This window comes from Bombus huntii, chromosome 6, assembly GCF_024542735.1.
Source record: "Bombus huntii isolate Logan2020A chromosome 6, iyBomHunt1.1, whole genome shotgun sequence".
NCBI classification, from domain to species: Eukaryota; Metazoa; Arthropoda; class Insecta; order Hymenoptera; family Apidae; genus Bombus; species Bombus huntii.
In genome coordinates, this window is record NC_066243.1 from 6,462,383 (window position 1) to 6,489,167 (window position 26,785).

The window sequence follows — 26,785 nt, forward strand, 5'->3', positions numbered from 1 at the left end:
TAACAGATACAGTTCGGCTTACGAAAATTTCTTTATTAACTACAAAGTTAAAAGCTTCCAAAGCTAAGTATGCGTTTCGCACAGGTTTCCCATACATTTTGTATACAGAATGGGTCACTGCTTTTGTATTTATTTTCCTTGTCTTTCATACGATAAGCTTTACAAACTCAAATATCTGCTAAATTAATAGTTTTTCGATATACGCAGGTTAATAAATTTTCATGGAGAACGTAAAGCTGCATCGATGAACGTACTAAAAGGATATATGACTCCTTTTAAAAACAAACAATTGAGCTACATATCACTTCCACGTGCCCGCCTACAGAAAACCTAATAACATCAAAACAGCTCCCATCGAAATTCGTTTAATTTTTATCCGAGATATTTTCCGATACAGTTAATATCGGGTTGGCAACTAAGTAGTTGCGGATTTTGTTAATACCACCTAATGACAAAATCCGCAATCACTTAGTTGCCAACCCAATAGTATGGAAAATATTTCGACTTAAACTCTCAAGTGACCCACTCGGTGTAAATTGTATAAATTAAATACAAAACTAATTAAATTTTGTATTGTATGTCATCCACGTCGTGATTTCCTCTTCGTATAACGTTAGAACGCTGTCAAGAAGTTCATGCATGAACTCGATGTTTATCTCATATTGTTAGTCGCATAATAATATTTCCAAGGTATAGAAAAGAAGTAGATTACAACACGAATGATATAGATATTTGCGGCTTGAATATTAGCTACATACTGTACATGTATGACGAACAAGCGTATTATTTAAAAGCGGTTTAACAGGTTCGGAAATAAACAGCGAAACGAAAGGTTAATGAAGGTTAATTAAGACACGATGTACAATAATAACAATGGATACGTTGCATGTTAATTGAAAATGATTTGCAGAAGATTGAGACATTATCGAGATGCTGAACATTCGATAGAAAATAATTTCCTTATATTCGAAGAAGCTGAGGCCGACGAATAAAAACGCAGTTTATATTCCATGTAAATTAATGCAAAATAATTCACCATACTGAATTACTGATAGTTCGCGTAATGTCGTCGTTGTTTCGTTGAAATAGAAAACAAAGTCGTTGGACGTCACTAATTTTCAACTAACCAACAACGAGGAACAAAACGTTATAATACGATTATTTGTGAAACTACGTATATGTTTCAAAAATGTGACTGACTGAGCACACAAATGTGTATCGTTTACGGCAAGGTGATCGTATTGAACGTTTCATTCAAAATAAGTGAGATTTAGTACGAAGCGAATAATTTAGCATTAAGCCGATAATTGTCAAACAATGAAATAACACGTAAAAATTGTCTTGTCAGGGTAAAGAAAGAAATATTGGGTTGGCAACTAAGTGATTGCGGATTTTGTCAATATCACTTAATGGCAAAATCTGCATTCAACCACTTAACGATATTCAATATAAAATACGATTATGTATAATAGTGTCGTTTGTCAAAATCGATTAGACAGCTTCAAAGAAGCAGGCAAGCTATGTATTTCAAATTTAAAATCAATATTTTATTTTAAAATCAAGTCGATAGGGATTTCTATTTTTTTATTTCTATTTATTACGAATAATCTGTCATATTCGTATTTGAAAAAAATTAAAATTCAACTAATTGAAATCGATGTGTCATTGACTTTAATTTTATGATTGCAGAAGTTCCTAGTTAATAAACGAAGAATACATTTTTATTGGAAAAAATATCTAAATGATCGTCAGATCGGAATTCTTCGAAAGTTATTTCAATTGCTTGAACTATCTGTATAATTTACGACGAACTAAGATAATTGTTGGAAATAGGAAGAACCTCGCCGATTTCGTCCACCTTAAAGTATGTTGTCGAATATATGTCGATTTTTTTTTGTTTCATTATTTAATTTGTACTTTACAATTTGTCCTGCTGGACATTCGGTAAATTTTTCTCGCTTAATTGCTAAATAACATGTGAATGGCTACCCCCAGCAGGATACCATTTTCAAGTTTGACTATTTTATTTCTTTAGTGAAGTCAGTGGGGTGTTTTCTTTTTAGTCTTCTTTCTATGAGAGTTTTGCTGAACTACCTTTCCTTATACGCACAAACGACTTCGATTTTCAAGTTATAAAGTAATTTTCGTTTGTAATAACAATATACGTATTATTCGGAATAACATACGAAAATAATATGATTTTATATTATCTTATCGTTATATCGTTTTAGTCTAATATTACGTATTATTTTATTACAAAGAAATAGTATGATGAAATAAATGATTTAAGAGGAACGCATGTCAAGATGAAGCCTGTAATCATTTTCGCGTGCAACGATCATTTTCAACGTATCTGTCTGCTTTATTTTGTTCGACAGCTAGTAATAAGAGTGTATGTAAGTATATCGGTCGCTTAATCAAAGCCAAACGGACTTCGCTGCTTTAAACCTGTCATTCATCGAAGGAAATGAAATTTAATATTCATTAGCTGCATTTTCAACACCGTTAGCTTGTTTTGCCAAGTTAAGGAGAACTAGTTCATAGAAGATAGCAAAGTTGAGCAAACAGCTGTAAAACTGCGAATATCGTTTTCCACTGCAGAATTGTTTCTACCGTGTCTAACTAACTTTGTTATATATTTTAGCGCTTTAAACAAGTCACTGATCAAATTAGGTATTGATTAACCGTTAAGACGTATCGCCGTCCTAGTTCTTAACTTTCACGACTCTATTTTTCAAAGGAAGAAGGAAAAAAAAATGTAACTAATCAATGCACGTGTAAGATGTCTCATTTGTACAGAGAATACAAATTCACGACGATACGAGATTCTGCTTCTACGAAAGCAACAAATATTCGGCTCGCGCAATAACCAGTCGTTTAAAACATTGTAATAATTGTTGTATTACGTACTTTATCGTATGTATACGCTTAAGTATGTAATAACGAATATATTCGTTAATTGTACTAATTTATGTAAATTAATTGTGCCAATTATTATTAGTCGATGCGACGGTAAATAAATGAAATATTCGGTTCTTCCAAATTCTAATTCCGCAACGCAATAATTTAATAACAAAACGCAAAGGAAACTTTAAATTCAGTTCTCTCGATTGACGAACTAGAGGAGATAGAACATTTAAGAATTAGAGCGACGACATGTTATAACTATAACAAACTGTTTCACCACGATCGAACGCTGTAACTAAATAATTTGTTTACTTGTTTGATTTCTATAGTGACAAAAATAATCCTCTCAATAATAATCTCGCAGCCAATGATCCGAAGATCATTCATTCTAAATACTTTGCTACAAAATCTTGGTCATGAGCTAGCAAAATTTCAAACTAATTAATTTAGACCGGTGATACAACGTGTAGAAACTAAATAAATCAATTTTGTATCGCTTTTATACTTGTGTTTTTCATCTTTTCGTTCAAGTTTTCCTGTTTAAATCTCTAAATACGAGTAGATACAGTGGCTCTTACTTTCCAATGAAACATTTTTTGAGCAGGTTCTACGCTTTGTTTTAACAGCATCAAATTTTGACACTTATTTGCTGGCTGCTAGTTCTTACGCGTTTATAGGAAACGTAAAAGCGCAAAATAGCAGACAATGCATCGTAATACGAAATATCGAAAATATAGCGCTTTCTAAATTTAATATTTAATTAATTAGTGTATGTAAATGCTACAATAAATACAATTTTTATATCCAATATTTTTTACAGTCTCTCTATATGTAATTCAACGTATGATAAAATGAATTGATAATATAACGAACGAGATTCCAAAACCACTTGGCCTCTGCTAGCATATTCCGCCGTGTTTAGAAAATGTTATTGACCCTAATTCCAGCACGTTTTTACAGCGAAACTTTTTGAAGCTAAAGGTTCTTGGTTTCGCATGAAGTTACTATGGTGGATGATTTAACGTATTGGTTTATACAATAACGAGACAAGGTGAACTCTCAAATGTATTTAAAATTATTCTAAGTACAGAATCCAGAGTTAGTCGTAATCGTCGCTCGCTCGATGCTACTCGTTGTAAGGATACCAAATAATAATTTTCTGGGTATGGGGGGTATGATCGTCTATTTATACTGGTCGGGGGAAAGTTTGAATTTGACTCCGGTTGATGGTTGCACATAGCGGCGATATTGTTTTGTCTGGAGTTTGTTTATTATTACATTTCGTACTTCGTAACGATGTTAATACTCCGAGGCAAAACAACAACAACATGAGTCACTCTCGATTCGAATCGTCTTATGACTTATGTGTCGCTACATTACGAATGTTTGGAAAATTCATGTAGCGATCTTCCTCCCATTTTTTGCGTTTCATAGATGAAAACAAAGCAGGGAACAATTACCACATTATTAATGACATTATGGGAGCACCAATAGACTACAAAGATCTAGATACATAATGTAGGTTTGAATAAGCTGAGATGAGTCGTATCAATAATTCATACGGCGTTAACAAGCGAACGTTACGTTATCTTAGAATTTATGGTGTCAATATAAGTTTTACATATTTCTTTTCTCTTATCTTCGCTGCGATTCTCCAACTTGTTACGAGAAAGGATTTGAAAAAAGGATTTTTATTATCTTAAAACAATGTTAGCACACTGTCGATAGGAAGAATTATGCGTACAAAGTAACGTTTCGTTCATATTTCTGGCAAATTGAAGAAATTTTCTAACGATAGAAATTATTAACATAAGAAATCACGCGATTGCTATGCATTTTCGAGAAATTTAGGAGCGTAGAAATGTATAGGGTGCGCGTAATAATCAAAAATATATAATACGTCCATAATATTTGACAGATGAAACAAATTTCAATCTGGCTCCCAATTCTTCATTTAGTTAGGATCATAAAAATATAAAAATGCGTCAACATTCACCGTCTGTAATAATAATTCTTTCATATCTTTGTCAAATGTAAGAAAGGTACGACTTGGCCAGAAATGGTCCAAAAAACACAATACGCTTAATCACAAAAAATTAAAAAGTTTCCGAACGAATAATACTTGGGTTTAGTTAAATATTTGAATTTGAACACGTCTGTTATTAGACATATTACATATTCTGTCCGCAAAGTCATGCTTGACTACTCTACTAATAGCAAGGACTATTATTATCTTTACAGTCATCTGAGTTTGACGATTCAGGAACAATGCCAGTTGTATTCTCGCGCTAACAATGTTGTGTCGTATTTAATAAAATATCGTCTACTAAATTAAGCTGACCAGCCGTGTACTGTGTTTTCGATAGCCGTATTGCAAAATTCTGGTATATTAATTTTGTACTATACATAGAATACTACGTACTGCTCTGCATTGTGTTTTACTATTTAGAAAGAATGATGATCGAACCGAGACAAAGATCGATACACTATTCGCACAATGTGTTTTAATCGAACGAAATAAACTCAATTGAACGCACCGTCGTAATTTGTCCGCAATGTGAACGTGAAAGAAGCAAATCAACGAGTTGATTGTACGAAATCAATAAAAATGGTAAAGAAATGGTGCTGACTGCAAATCCATGTTGCAGTGTACTGAAACTTTTGGAACTATATTTTGGCTGTATTTGTTAATTATATTTACCTGTATATTTATTACTGCCGATAAAACAGAGAAATTTTGAAACAGAGACAAAAATTCGAGCGCAATAATTATTTACGTATTTTAAAATCTTTGTTATCCTTTTATCATGTCCGATTCTACCGTTGCAAATTGGACTTTAAATAACAACAATAAATACACTGTCAGCCGTCACGAAGTCTGTAAATGTCTTGCGAAGAGAATTTTCTAAATATCTCTATTTTAATGAAAGAGACGGTATTTTAAAATTTTTTCATCGTTTTCATATTATTATAGAATCGTCGTAATTAACCACGGAATATAAATTTTCGAAGCAAGTACCATCTCTGCGCGAATGAATTGCAGCGTTTGTGGCTGTTAACGTGAAAGCTTGCGTTGTATTTAAACGTTAATGCCTGTAATTGGTCATTATTTTTTCAGACCCACGAGAGTTTGAAGTTAAATTACTTCTTTTTAATTAATGTTTGGAATATACGATTATTTATAAAACATGGAATAGGATATAAGATACGAATGAGATAAAAATGTGCCATCGATTTCAGAAACCACATTGATCGGCTGATCATCTTTCAAATGTCTCTTAGACTTTATTATTATTCATGTCATTTTATAACAAATAAACTTACGATAAATCATTTGTCTCTTGAGAATCAAACGTTGATCTTGCTTTAATGATATTGAGAAACTGATAAAACTTAGAGTCGATCGGTTTAATTACACGGCTGATCGTTCAGAATTAAAGAACGTCGCTCGAATCTAATTCAAACTGGTATGATCTGCTATGTGAAAAATTCTTACCAAGTACATGCATATAGATACAACTTGTGAAATCTTATTTTTAAGTTTCGTAGCCACAAAATGTGGAAAGACATTGTCCATCGAGGCTCTAGAACGAAGAAGAGTATCAAATATATGTCTAATATAAATAATAAATATATATCTAATATCTAAGAATTGATTTAAAAGCAGAAAGTTTGTTACAACGTAGAAAAAGATAGTCGAAAATAGTATCTTACAGAGTAACCATCGACGTAAATATTTTCTTCCTAAAGACTTACACGAACATGTCGCAATGATAATTACGTTTCAAGTTTTTCCTTCTATTTTGACGATTCAGTTTACGTAGCTTCCTATTAAGATTTTTCATTCATCGGAAACTGACGGAATTGGTTGAACAGCGCGATACGAAGGCGATAAATAGCAGCAAAAACTGAATGCAAATCTTTCCCGTTTATAGATTTCTTTATTTGCCACTTCGTTAGAAACAGATGCGCGTTCATTGCGATATTTTATGCAACTATTACGTGAAACGGAAAATTTTCCTCGGAATTCTTACACATAGATTAGTTTTCCTAAGCTTAAAGCGTAAATCGTTTAACGTTAGGTCTAGAAACCTGCAATATGTGACTAAATATATGATACGCAATCAGAATCAAACTTATATAACGAGAATAAATAAAAATATTCGCACATGCAACGTTGTTTTTCAATGAAATGTTTCTCTTCCTCGTAATTACAATTTACAAAATTGTAACTTGTTTTCCTCTGCAGAACATTTATCGTTAGAATCTAACAAGACGAATTACACGTTTCACGCGAAAGATATTTACAAAAATATGGAAGTTTCACAAATAGACGGACAACAGATAAAAAGTGACTTCTATTTACCATTGCGAATGCAATGAGCGATAAATAAGACAAAAATTCTCTTAAAAAAAAAGTGCTCGTGAAGAGTTTAAGCATTGATCGAAATGAGGAAAGAAAATCACGATATTGTCTGCGCGAGATTCGATCGTAACGTTTTATATATAATATCAGTTACATAATATAATTATAGTAAAAATAATAAATTATAGTAATATAATATAATATCAGTTTGCGAATACCACGTAATTCACGGGAAAAAAAGAAAGAAGAAAAAAGTGAAGAAAGTAAGAATAAATGTATTCGTTTGAGCAAGCGCGAACGAGTAATCCTTTTTGCAGAAAGAAGAAATGAGTTTGAACCAGTTGACGCTAGAAACTGTAACGGGTTGACATGACACGTATTCGACTCACCATCGCACCTTGACCTTAATTTTCCACGTTTCGCCCAGAGCTTCTTCTCCTAGAATCTCGCTACAAATATGAATTATTATTTTTAGTGCCTTGTTTTGGGTATACCTTGTCCGTATTATTTGCTATGATTCATACGCTTGTTCTTATGAAATTCGCGCCCCTATTACGGCGAACGCATGGAATTATCTTTTCGTGCGGTCATGTATTATTTCTATCGCAACATTGATAAAGTAGTCTTTTTAAATTTGGATAAGACATCGTGCAACAGATGTGTACCTTGGGCCAACCGACGTTTGCTTAACACCGATAACATCTGATATCCGTGACGTGTAAGAAATATTTGTTGTGAAACAGTTGTTTGTTGAACGTACACTACATACCGTGCAGAAGTGTTTTGGACGCTTAATTCGTTTCCACAGAATCTACATATATTACGATTCCGTTATACGTTTACAGAAAGAGAGATTTGTAATTATTTTGTTATTGTTTTAGTTATGGTCAATCACAAAAGATTGCATAATGCACATCCCTTACATTTAAAATATTATGATATAAAACAACCCGAAGAATTTTTTTGACACATATACACTTTCTACTCTCATATATATATAGTTTATTTATTTATTTATATATATATATAAATATATAATATACAGGGTGGTTGGTAACTGGTGGTACAAGCGGAAAGGGGGTGATTCTACACAAAAAAAGGAGTCGAAAATATAGAATAAAAATTTTTCGTTTGAGGCTTTGTTTTCGAGAAAATCGACTTTGAATTTTCGCTCGGTACGCGTGCACTTATCACGTCTCATTATAACGGATCTCACTGTAGATTTAAAAAAAAAATAAAAAAAAAATTTTTATTCTATATTTTCGACTTCTTTTTTCGCGTAGAATCACCCCCTTTCTGCTTGTACCACCAGTTACCAACCATCCTGTATATTATTTTAAAATATTATATTTAAAAAGAAGTTAAAAAAGATATATATATATACCTGTAACTTTACGCGATACAAATCATCATTAATAATTTTCATCGCGTTAAACGTAAAACACTACACGAAAGACTTGAAGGAAAAAAAGATATTCCAATGCAGGTTGATCTTGGTTGAAAGTTGAAGAAAAGAGAAATATTTATTTTTTCTGTTGATTTCAAAGGGCAAGCTAGAAAAACTTGAATTTCCAGAGATAGCAAATATCAGGCTTGTATCGTAAACTGTGTGAAGTTCCGAGTACAACGTTATCGTTCAGGCTTCTGTAAAGCTTAATGAATTGTCAAGGAAACGCATGTAACTGGAAAGTTTGTGGTGAAATCACGGAGCTTACAAAATACAAGCAACTCTTTATCGATTAGGTTAGCAACCGTGACACAAGCGTGTGGCATGTACACCAAAGCTCGTATAGTATCTGGAATATTTTGGTACATTTCTGGTAATATGTAGTATGAATATTGCAATATATACTACAGACTGTAATACTGCTTAGAATATACTACAGAAGTATATATGAAGATTTTTAAGATCTTAATGTTGTGGCTGATACACAATTATAAATTTCTAATTTCTAATTCTTATCTTCCAACTTTTGATATATTTGATTATTCAGCATAAAAATATTTGTGATTCCAAATATCCAGTATTATAAATATATATTAATCAAATTTAGAATTCTGCAACTGGTATTAACGAATCTTTGAACAATAAAAATTTAAATTTTTCAAAAAAATAGGCAAACTAGAAAAATTTGCCATCTCGTTAGAATTTATTTCAATTTTACAAGAGTGTTCTTCACTCTTTTTTTTTTCGTTAAGTGCACTCATCATCGCTCTTAAGAATAATTACGCATACAGGTGCACGCGTTCAAAATAAAACACTTAAAGGGTTAATAAACCTTAATATTCAATGGGGCTATATTTAACGCTTATTGTACGCTTAACTTGATTATTCGTATCGTATACTAAGTTTTTACTAAATATATAGCTGCGATAGACATCATGTCACTTTTATATACATTTTCAAATTTGACCGTGTAATTACGACTCATTTCGGTCTCATGACAGTGCTGATGAAGTTACGCTCTCATTACGGTGCTAATGAGATTTCAAAATGTTTTATATAACACGCGCGGTAAAACCTCGTTTATCCGCAGCTTGTTTATACGAACAAATTAATTCTGAGCCTCTTTAAGCACAGACCGTCACGTAACCGCAACGTCACGTACCGGTCGGTGACGAATAGTGTGAACGGTCTCATTTAAAACGTATGTTTCAATGTTTTGTCATGACGTTGCCGTTACGTAACGGTCCGCGCCGTATAGCGTAAATTGACCTTTATTCTTATAATAGAAATATTTATATACACGCGATCATTTGTCCTTCTTCAAAATAAATTCTATCTGTCAGAGGAGGAACAATCGAAATTCCAACACCTGAGGGGCACTGTCCACGAAGTGTCGCTTCGTACAAGCGTAAACGTTTGTTTGTAGTCTATTAAAACGTGACGATACGTCTATGAGCGATGTTGAGTCTGCGAGGCGTACAATAAGATATATTCTGTTTTATTATTAAAACGTCTAACAACCAGCAAGACGCCTTCATCCTGAATTATAGTTACGTACGTCTCGCTACTGACGATCTTTTAAGCTAAGTTCACACTGGCAGCCGATTGAAGAGTGCTTGTAGAAAACACTGTGTGAGCGCCAACATTGAAGAATCTGTATCTTTCATCGGAAAGTGTTCTACGTACTAACGAGATATACTAACGTAGTATAAAATTTAAATACAATTTTCCTTTTTAAATAGTTATCAATGATGTTGGAAGACGATGTTACAATAAAAATATTAAAATATTAAGCACCAATAAACATTAGTTGATTGTTTCTTGGCTTTTGTCTATATCGTCTGCCTAAATGAATGAAATATTGAGTTTTCTTTACAAATAAGGGGCACTTCTGACATATATGGGCTTTTCTATAAACTTTTCTTTTCACGAATTTCGGTAACATTAATTTGTATAAGGTTTCTTTTCCTTCTGAAAAACTAGTTTCTTCGCATTTACAGTGTTTTTAACGAGCGTTTGCTCATCAGTTGCTGCCAGACACGTGTTGCAGACGAACAACATCTTTTCTGTAAAATCCACGGACGACGGGAGACAACATTTAAGCGGAAAGACAGCTCGCGGATAAAACCACGTCCACACCGACTGACAATTATCGGCAGACACGTGTCAGGGAGAATCCCAATAAAATGCACGCCCGCAGTCAAGTATTTTATTTTCCACTGAGATGGAAGACACGAGAGACGCTTGCGGGCAAAAACTCTCAGGAAAAATGTGCATTTTACCTGGTTTGGGAAGCAACGATTCCGCTGTGCGACGTTGAGATATATGACAAGGTACTTGATACGGTGACAAGAAACAGTGAAAGTAGAAAATTTGAAAATACACGCCGTTTGTCGAAATCACTGCAAAGTTACGTAAAAAAGTCACGCGTCGCAAAGAATCATTCGGAAATAGAGCAAAGGTCAACATTATTTTTATCTCTTGAAATTCCCTATAAAAGTTTTATTATTATTCTAATAAATTTTATTATAAAATGTATTACATAAAGTTATTACAGTTTATGTTATATATGCAACACTTATTAACACCAAAGAAACAAATTTTTCCAACAGTCGAAAAACACAAATAAAATCATTAGATTCTGGGTTTCTGTTAAATATTAATAACCAAACATACGTGTAATATATTGTATGGTAGAAATCTTTCTCGTTGTTATGACGTTACGATATTAATTATTTATATCTATACGATATCTGATTCTAAAAACGGGGACGTACATATTTCGAAGTCAGAATTTCAGAAGTTTAAAGTACTCTTTTTCGTACTGAAAAGGGACCGATCGCTTCAGGCGATAATCACATTTCTGCAAAGATACATTCCAATAATCCGTGTGTTCCATCTGTGGCGTATTTTCGACTGATCGACATCGAGGTATATCCGGATACCCGGTACAGTTTTAGCAGATAAATGTCGTCGCCTGTAGACAGTCTAGGTTACATTTTCTGGCGACCGTCGACGGATAATGTATACAGAGAGTGTCTGTCGGTGTAGACGACACTTTAACGCTAGTCATCGTGACGAAAACGCATAGCGACGAAAATGGTACGCTGCTGTTTCGCGGACAGGTGCACATTACTTTACAATGAGCGTTGCATAGTAGCGTACTGTTAGTATCGACACGTCTAATATGAGTCTATGAAGATGATGAAGCGCGAACAGCAAGGCTAAATCCTCTGTTCGAACGATTTGAACTAACAAGAAGACTTTAGAAGCATAGCTATCCGAACTGCGTTGATTTCCAATCAGGAAAGCGAGATTCTACTTGCGATATAAACAGATGTGCAAATATTGTCGTGAGTCAGCGTATATTCGCATGTGAAATAACTTCCTGTCAATAATCATTCGCTTCTGCCTAGTCACAAAGTAGCACAGAGTAGCTTGAATACATACGTCTGTATACTTAACACTAGAACTACCGATAGTTAATACGAAACTATTTCTACCAAAACCAGTCAAAATGACTAGTCTTTTTAAAAAAATACGTAATAACAGAATATTTTTATATTTATTGATTTATTACTTTCTTACAGGAGGAATTCCATGTTATGTAGTACATTTTTGGTATTATTAATTCGTCTGGGACCATGATCCCTAAACGAGGATTGATGCACTTATAAAATAGTAAAACCAGTCATTTTAACTGGTGTGGTATTTCTAGTGTACTGTAAATACTGTAAATATTTGTAAATAAACCTCTTTGACATCCCTCCCTTAAGTTACACAGCACCTAAAAAGCAGACCACCGAAGCGTCCTGTTTTACGACCAAGTTTTCAGGACAGAAAAAAAAAATACATAAAAAAGCTCCGCTCCCCAGCGGTTTAAACCCAAAAATTGTATTATACAACGAAAAATGTAAAGCGCCGACACATAATACAGCATGGCTACGTCGTACCGCCGCGTATCGGTACCTTTGCCTAACATACCATTACAAAAATTCACCGTTTATTGTGAATATGTACCTAAAACTGTATCCTTGGGCTCAATAAACAACTTTAAATCGTTAAATCGTTAAATCGTATTTCTAGTGTTAGCATCTAGCGATCTAGCGATCTAGCGATCCATCCGGAATTATCCTGATAACTGATATCATCATATTGTATGATACGCAATAAAAATTTTCAAAACGTGTGGCAAGTTATACAAAACGAGGAAACTGGTTAATTGGGGTTCGATAAACAGATTACAGGATCCTTTTACACTTTGAAAAGTACCAGTCATTTTGACTGGTATTGGTGTAAGTAGCCTTGATACAAAATTATTTTGAGTTTGAATACATAAAAAAACAAAATAAAACTCATTATATTATTCTTTTAGTTATCGTTGCGAAAGTGATTACATCATTGCGGAAAAAATAACATGAAGTAGGAATTTTAAAATAAAATTGTAAAACCAATCAATTTGACTGCTGTGGTAGTTCTAGTGTTAAAAAATTGTAAAATGCTAAAAAATTGTAAACTATTTTCTCGTATGAAGAAGTCTCCGATGTGACTTCTAATCTTTCGCGATTATTTTTTATTCTTGCAATTATTTCAAATTCTTGTTCTATCTCGAAACACAGAACTCACCTAACTTTGTTTGCACCACGAGCTTTGGTGGAATTTTCAGCAGTTAAAACTGAAGTTGTTCGATGGTTCTCTAGAACATCCGAGTCGCGTACACTATTTGTTAAACTTTGAACTCTGCATAATCGTTGCACGTTATTTTACATTAGTCGCGAGTCTCGCATCTTTTCCTTCGGATTCGCAATTATTTCCAAACATTTATTCATGTTGGAACTCTTATAGAACGACCGAGGTACGAAAAGAGCTTTACAGCGAATGAGGAAGTTGTTCTACGTAGGCTCATTGTCAGTAGTTTTCAGTAATAATAACTGGGTGTCCCATACGACTGAACATTCTAGAACAATGAAAGGTAGAACAGAATTTGATCAGGCAAAATGAAACGGTATCGTACAATGAGTGATGTAGCGTACGTGTTCGCTCCAAAAATAGTGACGTTCCGAATATTTTTAAATTTTCTTCTTTTAATAGAATTATAAATCGTTTTTTACACCGACCAATGGATTTTTTAATTCTCTATAAAAAATATTAAAGTATTCGGGTCGAAAATCGGTTTAAAAGATATTTTAATCTTGTTTAATTAAGCAAATGACAAACGAGAAAAATCGCAGGACAATAGCCTTGTGTTCTTTTCTTTTTTTGTCTTTAATAGTGTCGGTTATAGACGATAAGTTAAAAAATGTAACAATTCTAATCGTAATAGTTATTTGATTCGATCAATTTTTATCTGAGGAAGGCGCGTCTATATTTCTATATTGAACTCATAAAAACGAAGGAAAGAATATCCACTCATACTAAATAAATTGCTATGTTTTTCTCCCATTCATATTACAGTTTATGTATTGGGTTGACAACTAAGTGATTGCGGATTTTGCCAACCCAATATGAAGAAATTTATCTTCAAAACGTTGTATAATTTTTCCTGTCACATGCTATACACGCGTGCTTACTTCTCATAATAATACAAAACATAGACTAAATTTTGGGCCAAATTAAAATTGAAATATCTTTTAAACGTAATTTTAAAAATCGTAAAATTTTAAATATCTTTTCAAACATAAGTATCCTAAATACTCTTTTTCTATGTACAGAGAATCAAAACCAGGACGTTGTTTATATTATTTTGATTAATAAATATATGTACATCCGCGGTCTATTTGTTATACATCTAATGTGTATAACTCGGCAACAAATAGGTAATGGCAATCGAATCGATCTGGAAAAAATGTCAGACAACGATAATGAACAGTTTGATTCTTATCGATGAATGTAATCAAAGTAAGTTAATTCAATGATTATTGATTTCTCACTTCGTTTTCAATGACGTGATTTAAATACGATATACTATACTTCTATGTAATTTACGTAGGAGTAATTAAAAATAACTTGAGGCGTTAAATGTTGGGACAAAAACAGGTGGTTTTTATCCAATATCGCTATGCTTGTACTATTCATCCTGTTGGTTTCCGCATATTTTTATCACGAAATTCTAATTCTAATCCGCTCGTTTAAATAAAGTAATATTCCTTTTTTCTTTTTTTTATTGAAGATTTGAAATCTCCATGCAGATTTATCTCTGCTGGTATGAATATATTTACATAAGTATATATGTATATGTGTTGTGTATATTATTTCTTTAGGAATATATGAATATTCTAATGTTCATTCGATGTTACGCCTTCAAGATAAAAAGACTTATATGAATTGCACGTTATAAAATTAATCAGAAATTCCGTATAATTAGTCCTTCGCCGTCTTATTTGTTACAATATTTATTCTAAGTTTAAGATAAATAAATTACGTTGTACAAATAAATTTCGTAGACAGATGAGATTCGTACGACGTATATAAAACACGTTGCAATGGCGGAAGGCAAGCAATAAATAAAACTGCTACTTATTTAAATGAGATTCAAGTTTGCTAAAGTTGGAGATAACATGTGCTCGAAGTTGGCGGATGTCAGAGAAAATAAACCTCACATTTTAATCGACTAATAAGCGATATCGTTCGTTTTTCTAAAAAAAAAATTCTGTTCTGTACCTGAGGAAACCAAATATTAAATTATAGACTTATATTACAGATATATTTACAATTAATTAATAAAATTAATATGAATAGAATATTTATAAAAATAAACGAAAAACAGTCGTCAAGAAGAAGTGACTGATTTTTATCTTGAAATAAATATTCGTTCTATTTGATCGTCTCGTGCAATACGATACTTCTGAGAATCGTTTAATGTTTAATAATATCTGTCGCCAATTTAACGCATTATTATACAGGACGTACAACGTGCGCAAAGTTTGAGCCAAATCGATGAGTCGAATGTTGCGCACTTCCCCCGCGTTACGTGACGATGCACAAAAACGTACTAAACCATCGTCGTGCATAAGCCGTGTATGAAATCACTGATTAGAAGGTGTCTTGTAAAGATAGCGGTAAATCAATTAATAATCTACGTACATCTACTGCGGCTATACTTATTTTTAGACTCCGAATTTTTATGCATTTAGAGGAAATTTGAGGACACGACAATACACAGAATACGCGTAACGCGCAGGAACGTATAAATAAATGCAAAATATAGTTACTCGCTATAATATTTAGTAAATAAGACAACTGCCTATCCAGATTCCACTTTTAAAATTATACTTGTACGTTATATCCATTTCTAAATTATATCATATTTATAGCTCTATTCGTGTACATATGAATTTGCATAAAAATCAGATATCCGTTCATTGTGAAATGAACAATTTTTCGTAACAATAAAAAAAGAAGCATTAAGTAATGCATTAAGTTACATTGTATATAACAATATAACAATGTATATAACGTACAACAGTACGTTGTACGTTATTCGTTAACATTAAGAGCCAATGTTGCGTTAATTTCAACAATGTATATAATTAATTATGTACATAATATAATTTATATGAATATGAGAAAAAGTGCGCAAACTCAATGTAATATATTTATTTTGTATGAAATTTATAAAAGTATCGATATGCATAAAATGATGCTATTAATTTGAACATATTAACATCAATATCTTGTTTATCCTATTGCAACTTTAATATATACGTAGCTGCAACTACTTATTAGGGAAAAGTAGACTTGAGGATGTAAAACTCAAAGGTTCTCGACGTCTGAAAGGAAAAACGAGCTACCAATAAATAATAATACAGTATAATATCTCACAAAAATTAAGTGTTATGATCTGATATACATATTTTTTTCAACCTTTTCTATCAACGATTACAGCTTCTAAGTGAAAATATATAAAATTCGCGCAGTAATCAACGCGTTAATGGATTGAGCGTAATTTCCAACATTCAAGTAGCAGTTTATTGCTTCTTCTATCTACAACATTTCCTCTTTACAACGCTATAAAGCAAAACTCCATATAAAATAGAGAGCAAGAAGTATATGTACGCCTTACATAAACTTTACGCAATGCAAAATCAGATACGATTAACCGAACGAGTCAAAATAACTTTGGCGGTACATGGAAAAAACTCAAACCTAGTAATATAATAAAAAGCAGATAAAACGTGGCCAACACATTCTACGAGTAAATTGCGAAAAATAATATCGTACGAACAGAGGCTCGCGTGAACGCTTGGTTAAAAAATTAATACGAAAATACGAAATAATTGAATAATACCGAGAAGCAAGAATAATAATAAGTTTGGTTGTGCTGTTTGATAGAATGGTTAAACGAACATTAACCTCAATGATGGACAGCTTGAAGAGGATCGATTCCTTGGCCCCCGCGATCGCCAGACATCACGCCACATCACGTCATTTTTATTCATGGGGAACTCCGAGGGAAAAAATTTTGCGAGGCAAGAATTAATATACTTCAGGTCTTAACCCCATCTTTCTCGACCAATTATATTTTAACAACGTGAAAAATGCCATCACAGTTTGTACAAGATATGAGAAAGTTTCAGTTTTCCGAGAAACGTTTTCTTAAAATGTTCAAAATTTGTCCTTGATTAGAATCGGAGTAAGATTAAAATATAAAAATTTGAAAATTGTATGGAAGAGTTGATAAGAAAGAATTTGTAGTACACTCATGAGATAAACCTGCTGTAAATATCATTAACCTATTTCCATGCTTCATATAGCGAAAAATCAGTTCGTTATTTCATCATCAGTTCTGTATTGTATTTACAAACGTTTTATAGCTGTTAGTAAAACATTTATATGCTCGTTAGTATGATGATTCTTTTCTTATTTTTACTCGTAGAATGTCAAAATTGAGCCACCTTATATATCTAATTTAAATCATCAGAAAATCCTATTGTCATACTTCTTTTTAAACCTGATAGGGAACGAAAATATGTGATTATTTATAAACATAGGTAATGAAATGTAAATTGCGACTTGTTTGCATACACCCCATGTATGTTCTGCTTGTTTTTAATTCCCCATAAACGCCGGATAATTCTGGATAAACAAATATCCACAGTTTAATAATTAATAAACGATCCAAGAGCTTTTGTAAAAATAACTTCGAGGAGAAAATAAAAAAAAAAATTAAGAAACGAGAATCCATCTTTGTCGTTTTTAATTTCCTAAAAAGGATCAGTGCGCAATTTGCAAACGATTTTGTACCAACACCGATAAAGCTAAATGCGAAACGTATTTATCGAATTATCAAGTACCATTCAATTTTTAAAACCGTTTCTCTCGGGAACGCTAAAAATGGACATAGGATATTTGTTGCAGCAAGCCATCGACGTATTATTGGAAATCGATAAAAATAGCCGACAATTTACCAACTGGTATCTATCTATAGCATGATGCAGATGTTCGATACATTTTCCGATTATGTACTTGGACCGGTGCAAAGCAAACAGCGATTCATAACCGCGCCCAAAAGAGCAGCGAGGTAAATGAAAATAGGAGAAAATATTGAAATATATATAAAAGATTGGCATTCTGGGCGTGCAACGAAAAGCAACAAACAAATGGCTAACATTTCGAGATGCATGGCCGTTTACCAAGCGATCGAGACGAAACGATATCGCGCGAACGAAAAGCAACGAAAAAATGTCATTTCTTGCGCGTGATCTCGTCGCGATTCGCGCAACGAACCTAATGAATAAAATCATTCGCGTGATGCGTCGTGGATCGTTGCACGTGACATAAATAAAAGAGAATCGAGTGGAAAGGGAGAAAGAGACGGAACGTAGCCGATGCGATCGCCGCCGCCAACGAGTACGAACACGATGACGCTTTTCACGCGGAAATATAGTTTCGTATCGATTAGACGTCGGTACACGACAAAAACACGGAGAATGACCAAAGGCGAGTCGAGTCTTTCGATAGATTTCATTCGATATCAGAAATATTGGATTGTTCGTTAGATGAACGTAATCTCGTGAAACAAAAGATCTTATGTCCTGTTAAACGATATCAACAATCCACGTTAACTGTATAACTGTTGTATCATGTAGTGTAATAACTATGCAATAACTAGGGACGTTATTTTTATTATATATTTTATTGATACACATATTGATACACACACATAGATAAAAGATATTATATAATGAGTACATGTAACGACTGTGCTAACTTATGACTTATGTAATTCATTTTAATCGTGATCGATAATGACGGTTAATCGATGCGACAATAAATAGGTAAATAAATACATTTACGCCAGAAATGTATTAGAGGCTATAAATAAAGCGCGGATGTTCATGCAATTTTATGTTTTTATGAATGTAATTAAAGAAATGAGATCCAAATGGAAATTTGTTTCGTCTACTAAATATCGTAGTAACTGTTCTACTTTAAATATCGTTTATATCTTTGCACGTTGTACGCACTCTGTAGATTGTTCGAATCCTACGTTTCCCAAAAATGTACAAGCATAGTCTAATTATAAATTGCGAAATTCTCTCGTAAGAAGATTTTTCAATTTTCAAAAATAAATTTGAGGATGTATCATGCGCGTGTATCAGGCCAGTTGGTAGTTAAACATGTTGGAACTTTATTTTCTTGAAAATGAGGCGTTAAAAGAGAAAACACAGTTTAACATTTTTGACCTATTTTCACGTGTACGATAATCTCATGCCGATCGTCTGCTGATACCTAATCGGTACTTGGCCAAGTTAAAGTATACTCGGCAAATTCTCAAGTTCGTTTTTCTCAGAATCGAAGCGTCATACGAAAAAGTTTGATTACATATTTCCGAGTTATTTTTCCGCGTCGGATCATCGGTTGCACTACGATTTCCGACCCAACCTCGTACGAACGAAAAATCACAGGTCGTGAGCGGAATCAATAGATCCCTGTTACGAGAGCTCCAGTTACACGAATTGTTTGTTCCTCGATGAGCTCAGATAAATGGAATTCTACTGTGCTGATAACAATCTTCGAAAGAGGTTGCAGAGAATGGAAAGGAAATAGAAGGAGAGTAGGGAAAAGAGGAAAAACGCAAACAGAAAGAAGCGGAGGTGGAAGGCAAGGAAAGAGAAAAGTGCAATTATGGGGAAATAGAGAATAATAAAAAATAGATGGATAACGAATCACGCAACGAATAAATGAACGAACGAAATGTAGAGATAAAGAGCCGAGATAACCGGAGAATTGATATGTTTTTATGCTGCTGTAGTTATCTGTAAGTTAATATTTTACGTTCATAAACTCTATGTATCTAAAGCCAGGTGCAATTTCTAGGTCATCGAGCTGAAATAAATAAATGCAACAACGATATTCGATAGAAAAACCGGTGCACTTACTTGGCCAAAATGTGTGCCAGGTCCTTGCGCGCATGGAGGTATCGCTGCTTCTTGGAAGAAAATACTAAGGGCAGTCTGAAACAATAAAGTAAGCACGATTAGATCGCAGGCATAGCACATTTCATACTTTAACATTTATATGTGTTACTCTACGTCTAGACTACGTAACGCATAGTTTTTTTCAGAAAGAATATCGTTTCCGTTTACAAATCGTGTCATTAACCTTCGAATGACGAATGCCAACTCTCAACCTCGATGCTTGACTTAGCCTTTAACCACGACGTAAATATTTGCTATGCCGAGACCTGAGCAAGTTGTCAAAGATAGTACTACGTTTTACATTTTAACTTCACAGTTTAAAGGTCGATTTATTGGCTATTGCATGATTGGCTAGAAGCTCGTATACCATTGTGCAAAAGTAACCTAAATTCCTCGATCTATATACGAATAAATATGAAGCAAAAGAACAGCATCGAAGTCTTTGGACGAATTATTTTCTATTCGATTTATCGATAGCCACAAATTCAGCGTAAAGCGATGAATGATGGAACTTCTTCGTGAAAATTTGAACAGCTTATTTATCATCGTTATTCGAACGTCTTTGAAAACTTCTTACGTGTACATTATACGTAACATAACATTGATGTATCTGTATAGAACGTTATGAAATCTCATTGGCATTAACGAGATACGATTGTGGTAATTGTATTGCTCAGATTCGAAAAGTCTAAAAATGCGTATAGCAATTGGAAGATATTTATTGGAAGCATATACTTCGCAAAGATCGTCGAGATATTTAAACAACCGATTATTCGCTGTATTAATAATATGCAGCGAAACTATCTTTAGCACCAATTTTAAGTTTGTTAATGTTTAAAATTACTATTTGTGTCGTGTTTTAATTTTTCATTAATCGTAAGTGTATGTTTGCAATAAATATCTTGTAACTTTTATATATCGTGATGCCGGGTTTCGTTAGAATGTAAATGAAATTTCAAGAACTTTTGTATAATACGCACAATACATTCGTAAAAATTTTGTGCAATAAGTGTTCAGATACTTTTGTGCTCGAATGCCACATTACATTGATAAAATACACGAAGGACAGCTTAGAATGAGTCATGGGCAGAAAGGCAGATAAAAATGTAAAAATCCTGTTTGAACTATTAAAGATAGAATGTCAGGTAATGGATTACTCAAAAGTTATATGGCAATCTTCCAAAAAGAACTCCTAGTGTCGAAATTTATTATTTCGAATTGTATTAATATGTTCTTTAGTAAATTGCTAGTAATCTTTTAACTAAAACACATTTTAAGAAGTAACGACAGATTCAAAACGACATCAGGTTCTATACTTATTCGTAAGAACAAAAAACATTTCCGTTTATGGATTTTCTACAATATTGTAATGTTTGTGTCTGATATTAGGATCCTCTTGCGCGATAGTGACAATTGACAAGTTACAAATCATAGGTCACAAACTTCACAATTTTTTAATTTAATTTACCGCCAAGTGAGAATTGTAATTTGTAAAATTTACATGTAAAATTCCATTTGTTTGGTCAATTGCCAAACTTGTTTTACTGTTACGCCAGAAAATTTAGCAATGCTAATAACTTGTAGTCTACGGCTCGCAAAATTTGACTAGCAACGTTAGCTTAAATCATTTTTAGAATAGAAAACTAACTATTTTCTGAATTATTCGTTCTGAATATCCTATAATTCTGTTACACTGAAGGTAAAAAACAAAGATAATGAAAGAATCTTTTATTTAAATCGAGATCGAAGCCAGCGTGTCACATTGATTTCCCTCTGCTAAGAACAAGTTTTTAGATAATTCAAACCTTGGTACACTGGTCGTAAGGTGAGGTCATGCAGATACCAGAATATCTTTTTTGCTACCTATTGATAACTATTAGAAACGCATGCCCAATAATTCGCTATATGCTTTCTAATTGCTAGCTTTGTTAGGCGAGGTTACCCAGAGGAAGGGGAAAAATCAAAATTAAAATGATCTTTGGAAAAGAGCGAATAATATAAATATTAAAAATAAAAACCTCCGTGATTAGCACCGCAAGTGGTTGATATGTTATGTTGCCATATTGTCAGTTTCCTTCTATTTCTTACCTAAACAAATGAAAAATAAGTGCTTTATTAAACGTTCTTCTTTATAGTTTAACAATCTTACGTCAAATAGGATAATCGCATAACACGTAATTTGTCAAATTTATTTCTTAAATTTCATTCGTTTTATCGTCAGATATTTTTCTGGTCACGTAAGATCTATTGGCATCGATAATTTCTGACTTCTAGCCTTGCTATGAGATAAGGTAATTGGATATACTGGGATGTAATTGCAGATATACTTTGAAGAATTATGTGATAGAACGAATATTTTATTTGAAAGGAAATGTAACGAACAGAAATGAAAGACACCGAAGTATTCTTTTGCTCTTTTGGGGAAACATCGTTTTCTCTTTCGTGTAAGTTTACTGTCTTTGTTTATTTGTTAAAACTATTCGTTCGACGAAGTCTATCGTTTTCGTTGCGTTATTTGGAATGATACTTCAGTCATTTCTCATTTCAGATACATACGTACGTAAGTTTTTAGGGAAATAATATAAAATGACAAAAAATACCACGTTAGCTACATGCTAGCTGCACGTGATCAAGTTGTACAGCGGAACGTAACCGCCTACTTTCTTGCCACTTCGGAACAGCATCGGAATTATTTTCGAAATTTGATCGTCGCATCTGATATATAGAGTGTGACTCGATTTGTATCAACAGAGTAACGAAGCAAATCTTGCGCTTGCCCGTGGCTTGGAAAATATTTCAACAGTAAGTTAAGAAAGGGACACTAAAAAGCTTCGACGCGTGTTAATGTCTTTAGCTACAGTGGAACACGCAACTGGCAAGTGGAGTCACGTGGTGTCACATACGTACAGTATCGCTCAAAAGTGAGTGATCGGTTGTAACTAGAAATTCATAAGCTTCTTGTTCACCTTGTGAAACCAGATCATGCAGTATCTATGTACTCGAATGCGTTTGTCTATGTACAATACTCTCGCCCATGAGCCACCGTCACCGCTAACGTTTACTCCTTTTCAGCAAAGTGCTTATTAAAACAATACAAGACTTTATTTTATCGTTTAATTTCGAAATATTTAACAACTAATTTACGATAATATCCGAAGGCTAAATTAAAGCTGTACTCGTATGATTCGAATAAACATTAAAAGAAGTGACTGCGACCATAAGCATAATCGAAGAATACTGTAATTGAGAAAATTGAGAAATTTTGTATTTTAGTGGAAAATATTCACGAAAGGTATAGAACTTCACTGCAATTTCCCATTCTAAATAACTGTTAATGCTAGAAGATGTGGTGGCACTGATACGACTAACGTCGCCTCTGTAGAGGAAAATATAAGTACCGATAAATGTCAGTTAATTATTTCTTGGTTTTTGTTTATTGCATCTATACAAACGCGACATCGAGTTTTTTCACGTACAGAATTTTCTACACACACACACACACACACACACACACACACATACGCTTTCCTTTTTCATGAAACTGAACTACATGTTTACTTGTCGCCCTGAAATAACCTTTGACTGCGGTATTTTCTACAAACGCTCTTCCATTGCGCCGGTGATTATAAAACTAGCTTAAGCCGTATATATTCTTCAAGATATTTAAAGTTTCGCGTTTGACGCATGAACTGAATTCTGCTTAATCGCGCGACAAGGAACTCAAAGATGGTTTCAGATTGTATTAATGTATAGTAATTGTAATGTATGAAAATAAGTGATAAACTCAGATTTTTTAAATTGTTGACCTAAACCACTTTCATAATCACTGGCACAATTGAGAGATTACGGGATATATTGGGTTGGCAACTAAGTGATTGCGGATTTTGTCATTAGGTGGTAACGATAAAATCCGCAATCATTTAGTTTCCAACCTAATATTATACCGAATAGAAGAATAAGGCAAGCACGCTGAAAATCGGAAAAGTAATTATGGGAACTATTAGAAAAAAGTTGGAAGACAATGGACAATTACGCCAGAAATATTAGATTCAGAGCAGAGATTCTTTTTATTTTAAATATATGTTTATATAATTATATACTTAATTATATGATTATCTATATGATCCGTATCAACTAGGCCGTAGATTTTCATGCAAATTTAAATTGTTATATACACAATTAAAGAAACAAAGCTTAAATACAGAGATTCGTCCTGTCTATTAAATATTGAAACGGGTACTGTTTTTAATATTTTACGTTCTATGCGTTTTGTTTATTTTTGTATCAGTGGTTACAGGAAGATGATTGAAGAACACGTAATTAAATTTTAAGTGCAGTTTAAAACAATTTCTATCTATTTTCAGGTAAGCAAACGGTATAAAGTTTCTGCATTTATTATTAATCGTTCATGTGTTTTGAAGTAACGCTGAAATATGAATACATTTATAATTCATAAGACGAAAAAATGTTACTCAACTGTTTCAATAATGTACAAATACTATTACTATATTTAAAAATCACCTTTGTATTTTTCACGTCTTTAATTACACCGAGTTAATAAATTTTCGCACGCTACATAGTTATTTTAATGTGTTTGTTGGAGTCTTTTACTTACAATTAATATGTAAATACACGTCTACCATGAGCTGACCGTAATAAAATTTACGACAGTCTACGTTTATGCAAATTCGTACTTTTACGAACGTAATTTAAAAATATAGACACTAAATAGCAGCTACTAAATGTCGTTACGTTTGATATGTTTGTTTTTTTTTATATATTTGTATGATACGTAGTTCGAAACTCGCGTAGTTTGAATATGCACGTCCTCCAAATTTGTATAACTTGAAAAGTCTCATAGTTGCAGAGTGTGTACCAATTAGACTATCGACGATACTATAATTTTACGTTTCTTTCGTAAAAATTCGAAGGAAAATTTTCTACATGTAGACACATGCGCGCTTCTCCTTTTACTACAAAGAGAACCATAGACCGTTGCAAAAGAGTGGGAATGCTCTGAAACGAGAATAAAATCGCTGGGGCAGATATTTGTAACGAATAACACGTTATTTTTATCGGCTGTTGCATTTATATGTATTGTAATTATAGGATATTTATAGAGACATTTCGTTTCAGTCGTACAAGCTTCTCTGATGGCAATTAATCAAAGCTTCGACGCTTTGATAACGCCGCTTAAAGTGTGAATAAACTTTAATGATTTCTGCCAAGACTACAAATTTAATATTCGCGGTGTACAAGTGTAACATTCGGCCGATCGATACAGTAAAATTTTGATAACTCCGTCGTAAGAATAACAAGTATAACTTTACGCTGTTGGATTGTATTTCGATACGTAACGCGATCTTGTAATAGAAACAGAGCCATTATATTATATATTCGTCTGTTGCTGCAGTGTCATACATAATTGTCTGTATCGATCGATTACCTTTACCATATTTAGTACAGCTGTGTTATCGTGGTAAATGTATCGCACCTTCCTTAACACTAGAACTACCGATAATTAACACGAAGCTATTTCTACCAAAACCAGTCAAAATTGCTAGTCTTTAAAAAGTACGTAATAATAGTTTTACATTTAATAATAGTTAATAGTTTTTATATTTATTGATTTATTACTTTCTGACTGATTACTAAAATTTTCAAAACGTGTGGCAAGTTGTACAAAACGAGAAAACCGGTTAATTGGGGTTCGATAAACAGATTGCAGTGCCTTTTTACACTTTGACAAGTACCAGTCATTTTGAATGGTATTGGTGTAAGTAGCCTTGATACAAAATTATTTTGAGTTTGAATACATAAAAAAACAAAATAAAATTCATTATATTATTCTTTTAGTTATCGTTGCGAAAGTGATTACATCATTGCGGAAAAAAATAACATGAAGTAGGAATTTTAAAATAAAATTGTAAAACCAGTCAATTTGACTGGTATGGTTGTTTCAGTGTTAAAAAGTCGAACTCAACTTCTTAACAACACATTTACATGTAAGATGGAAGACTGACAGGAAGAATTTCCCGCTGTCGAGGTGCTGGTTTAGCCGTGATAGGATTTTCCCATCGTTATATTTCAATTTTGCTTTCATCTTGGCAAACAAAAAGAATCTAATGTTTTAAAAGAATATGTATAGTACAAGATTAAAACAATAAATCACGCGTACCAATAATACTTTCTTCCATATTTTTCTCAAACTGAACATGATATCTTTCAACGTCAGAAAAATATAATTGCATCGAAAATAACCAAAAACACGTAGCAGGACTAGTTGATCGACATTAGCAACAAAGGAAGCTACCCACATGTTAAATGAGTTTGAACGAGAAACGTTAAATTAGCTGGAACGAGTGTCACTGTTTGCTCGGGAAATTTGACATCGATTGGAAAAATAGAATGGAAATCCATGAGTGGCTGTAAAAAAAAAAGTGGTATTTTTACATTTAGATAATCCAATAACCGGATAACTTCCCTCGCGTGAGATGAAAATGAAGAGATAAATGAAGAGACCAAGGTGTTGGTGTGTGACCAATTCTCCGCTCAAGTTTGACTCATTCAAGGCCTAGTCACAGGATAAACTGTCCTATGACGTGACGACACAGTTACTCATCGGTAACTTTCACTGTTAAGGGT

At 33.2% G+C, this 26,785-nt stretch overlaps 1 protein-coding gene across 1 annotated transcript in view; it reads right to left on the bottom strand.

Annotated features, from left to right (window-relative positions):
• LOC126867101 (UBA-like domain-containing protein 2) overlaps nucleotides 1–26,785 on the bottom strand; it is an 88,583-nt gene that overhangs the window by 38,641 nt on the left and 23,157 nt on the right. Inside the window, exon 2 of the mRNA XM_050621258.1 lies at nucleotides 20,102–20,176. Coding sequence (XP_050477215.1) covers nucleotides 20,102–20,176 — 75 coding nt within the window. The remainder of the gene's footprint in view (nucleotides 1–20,101; nucleotides 20,177–26,785) is intronic.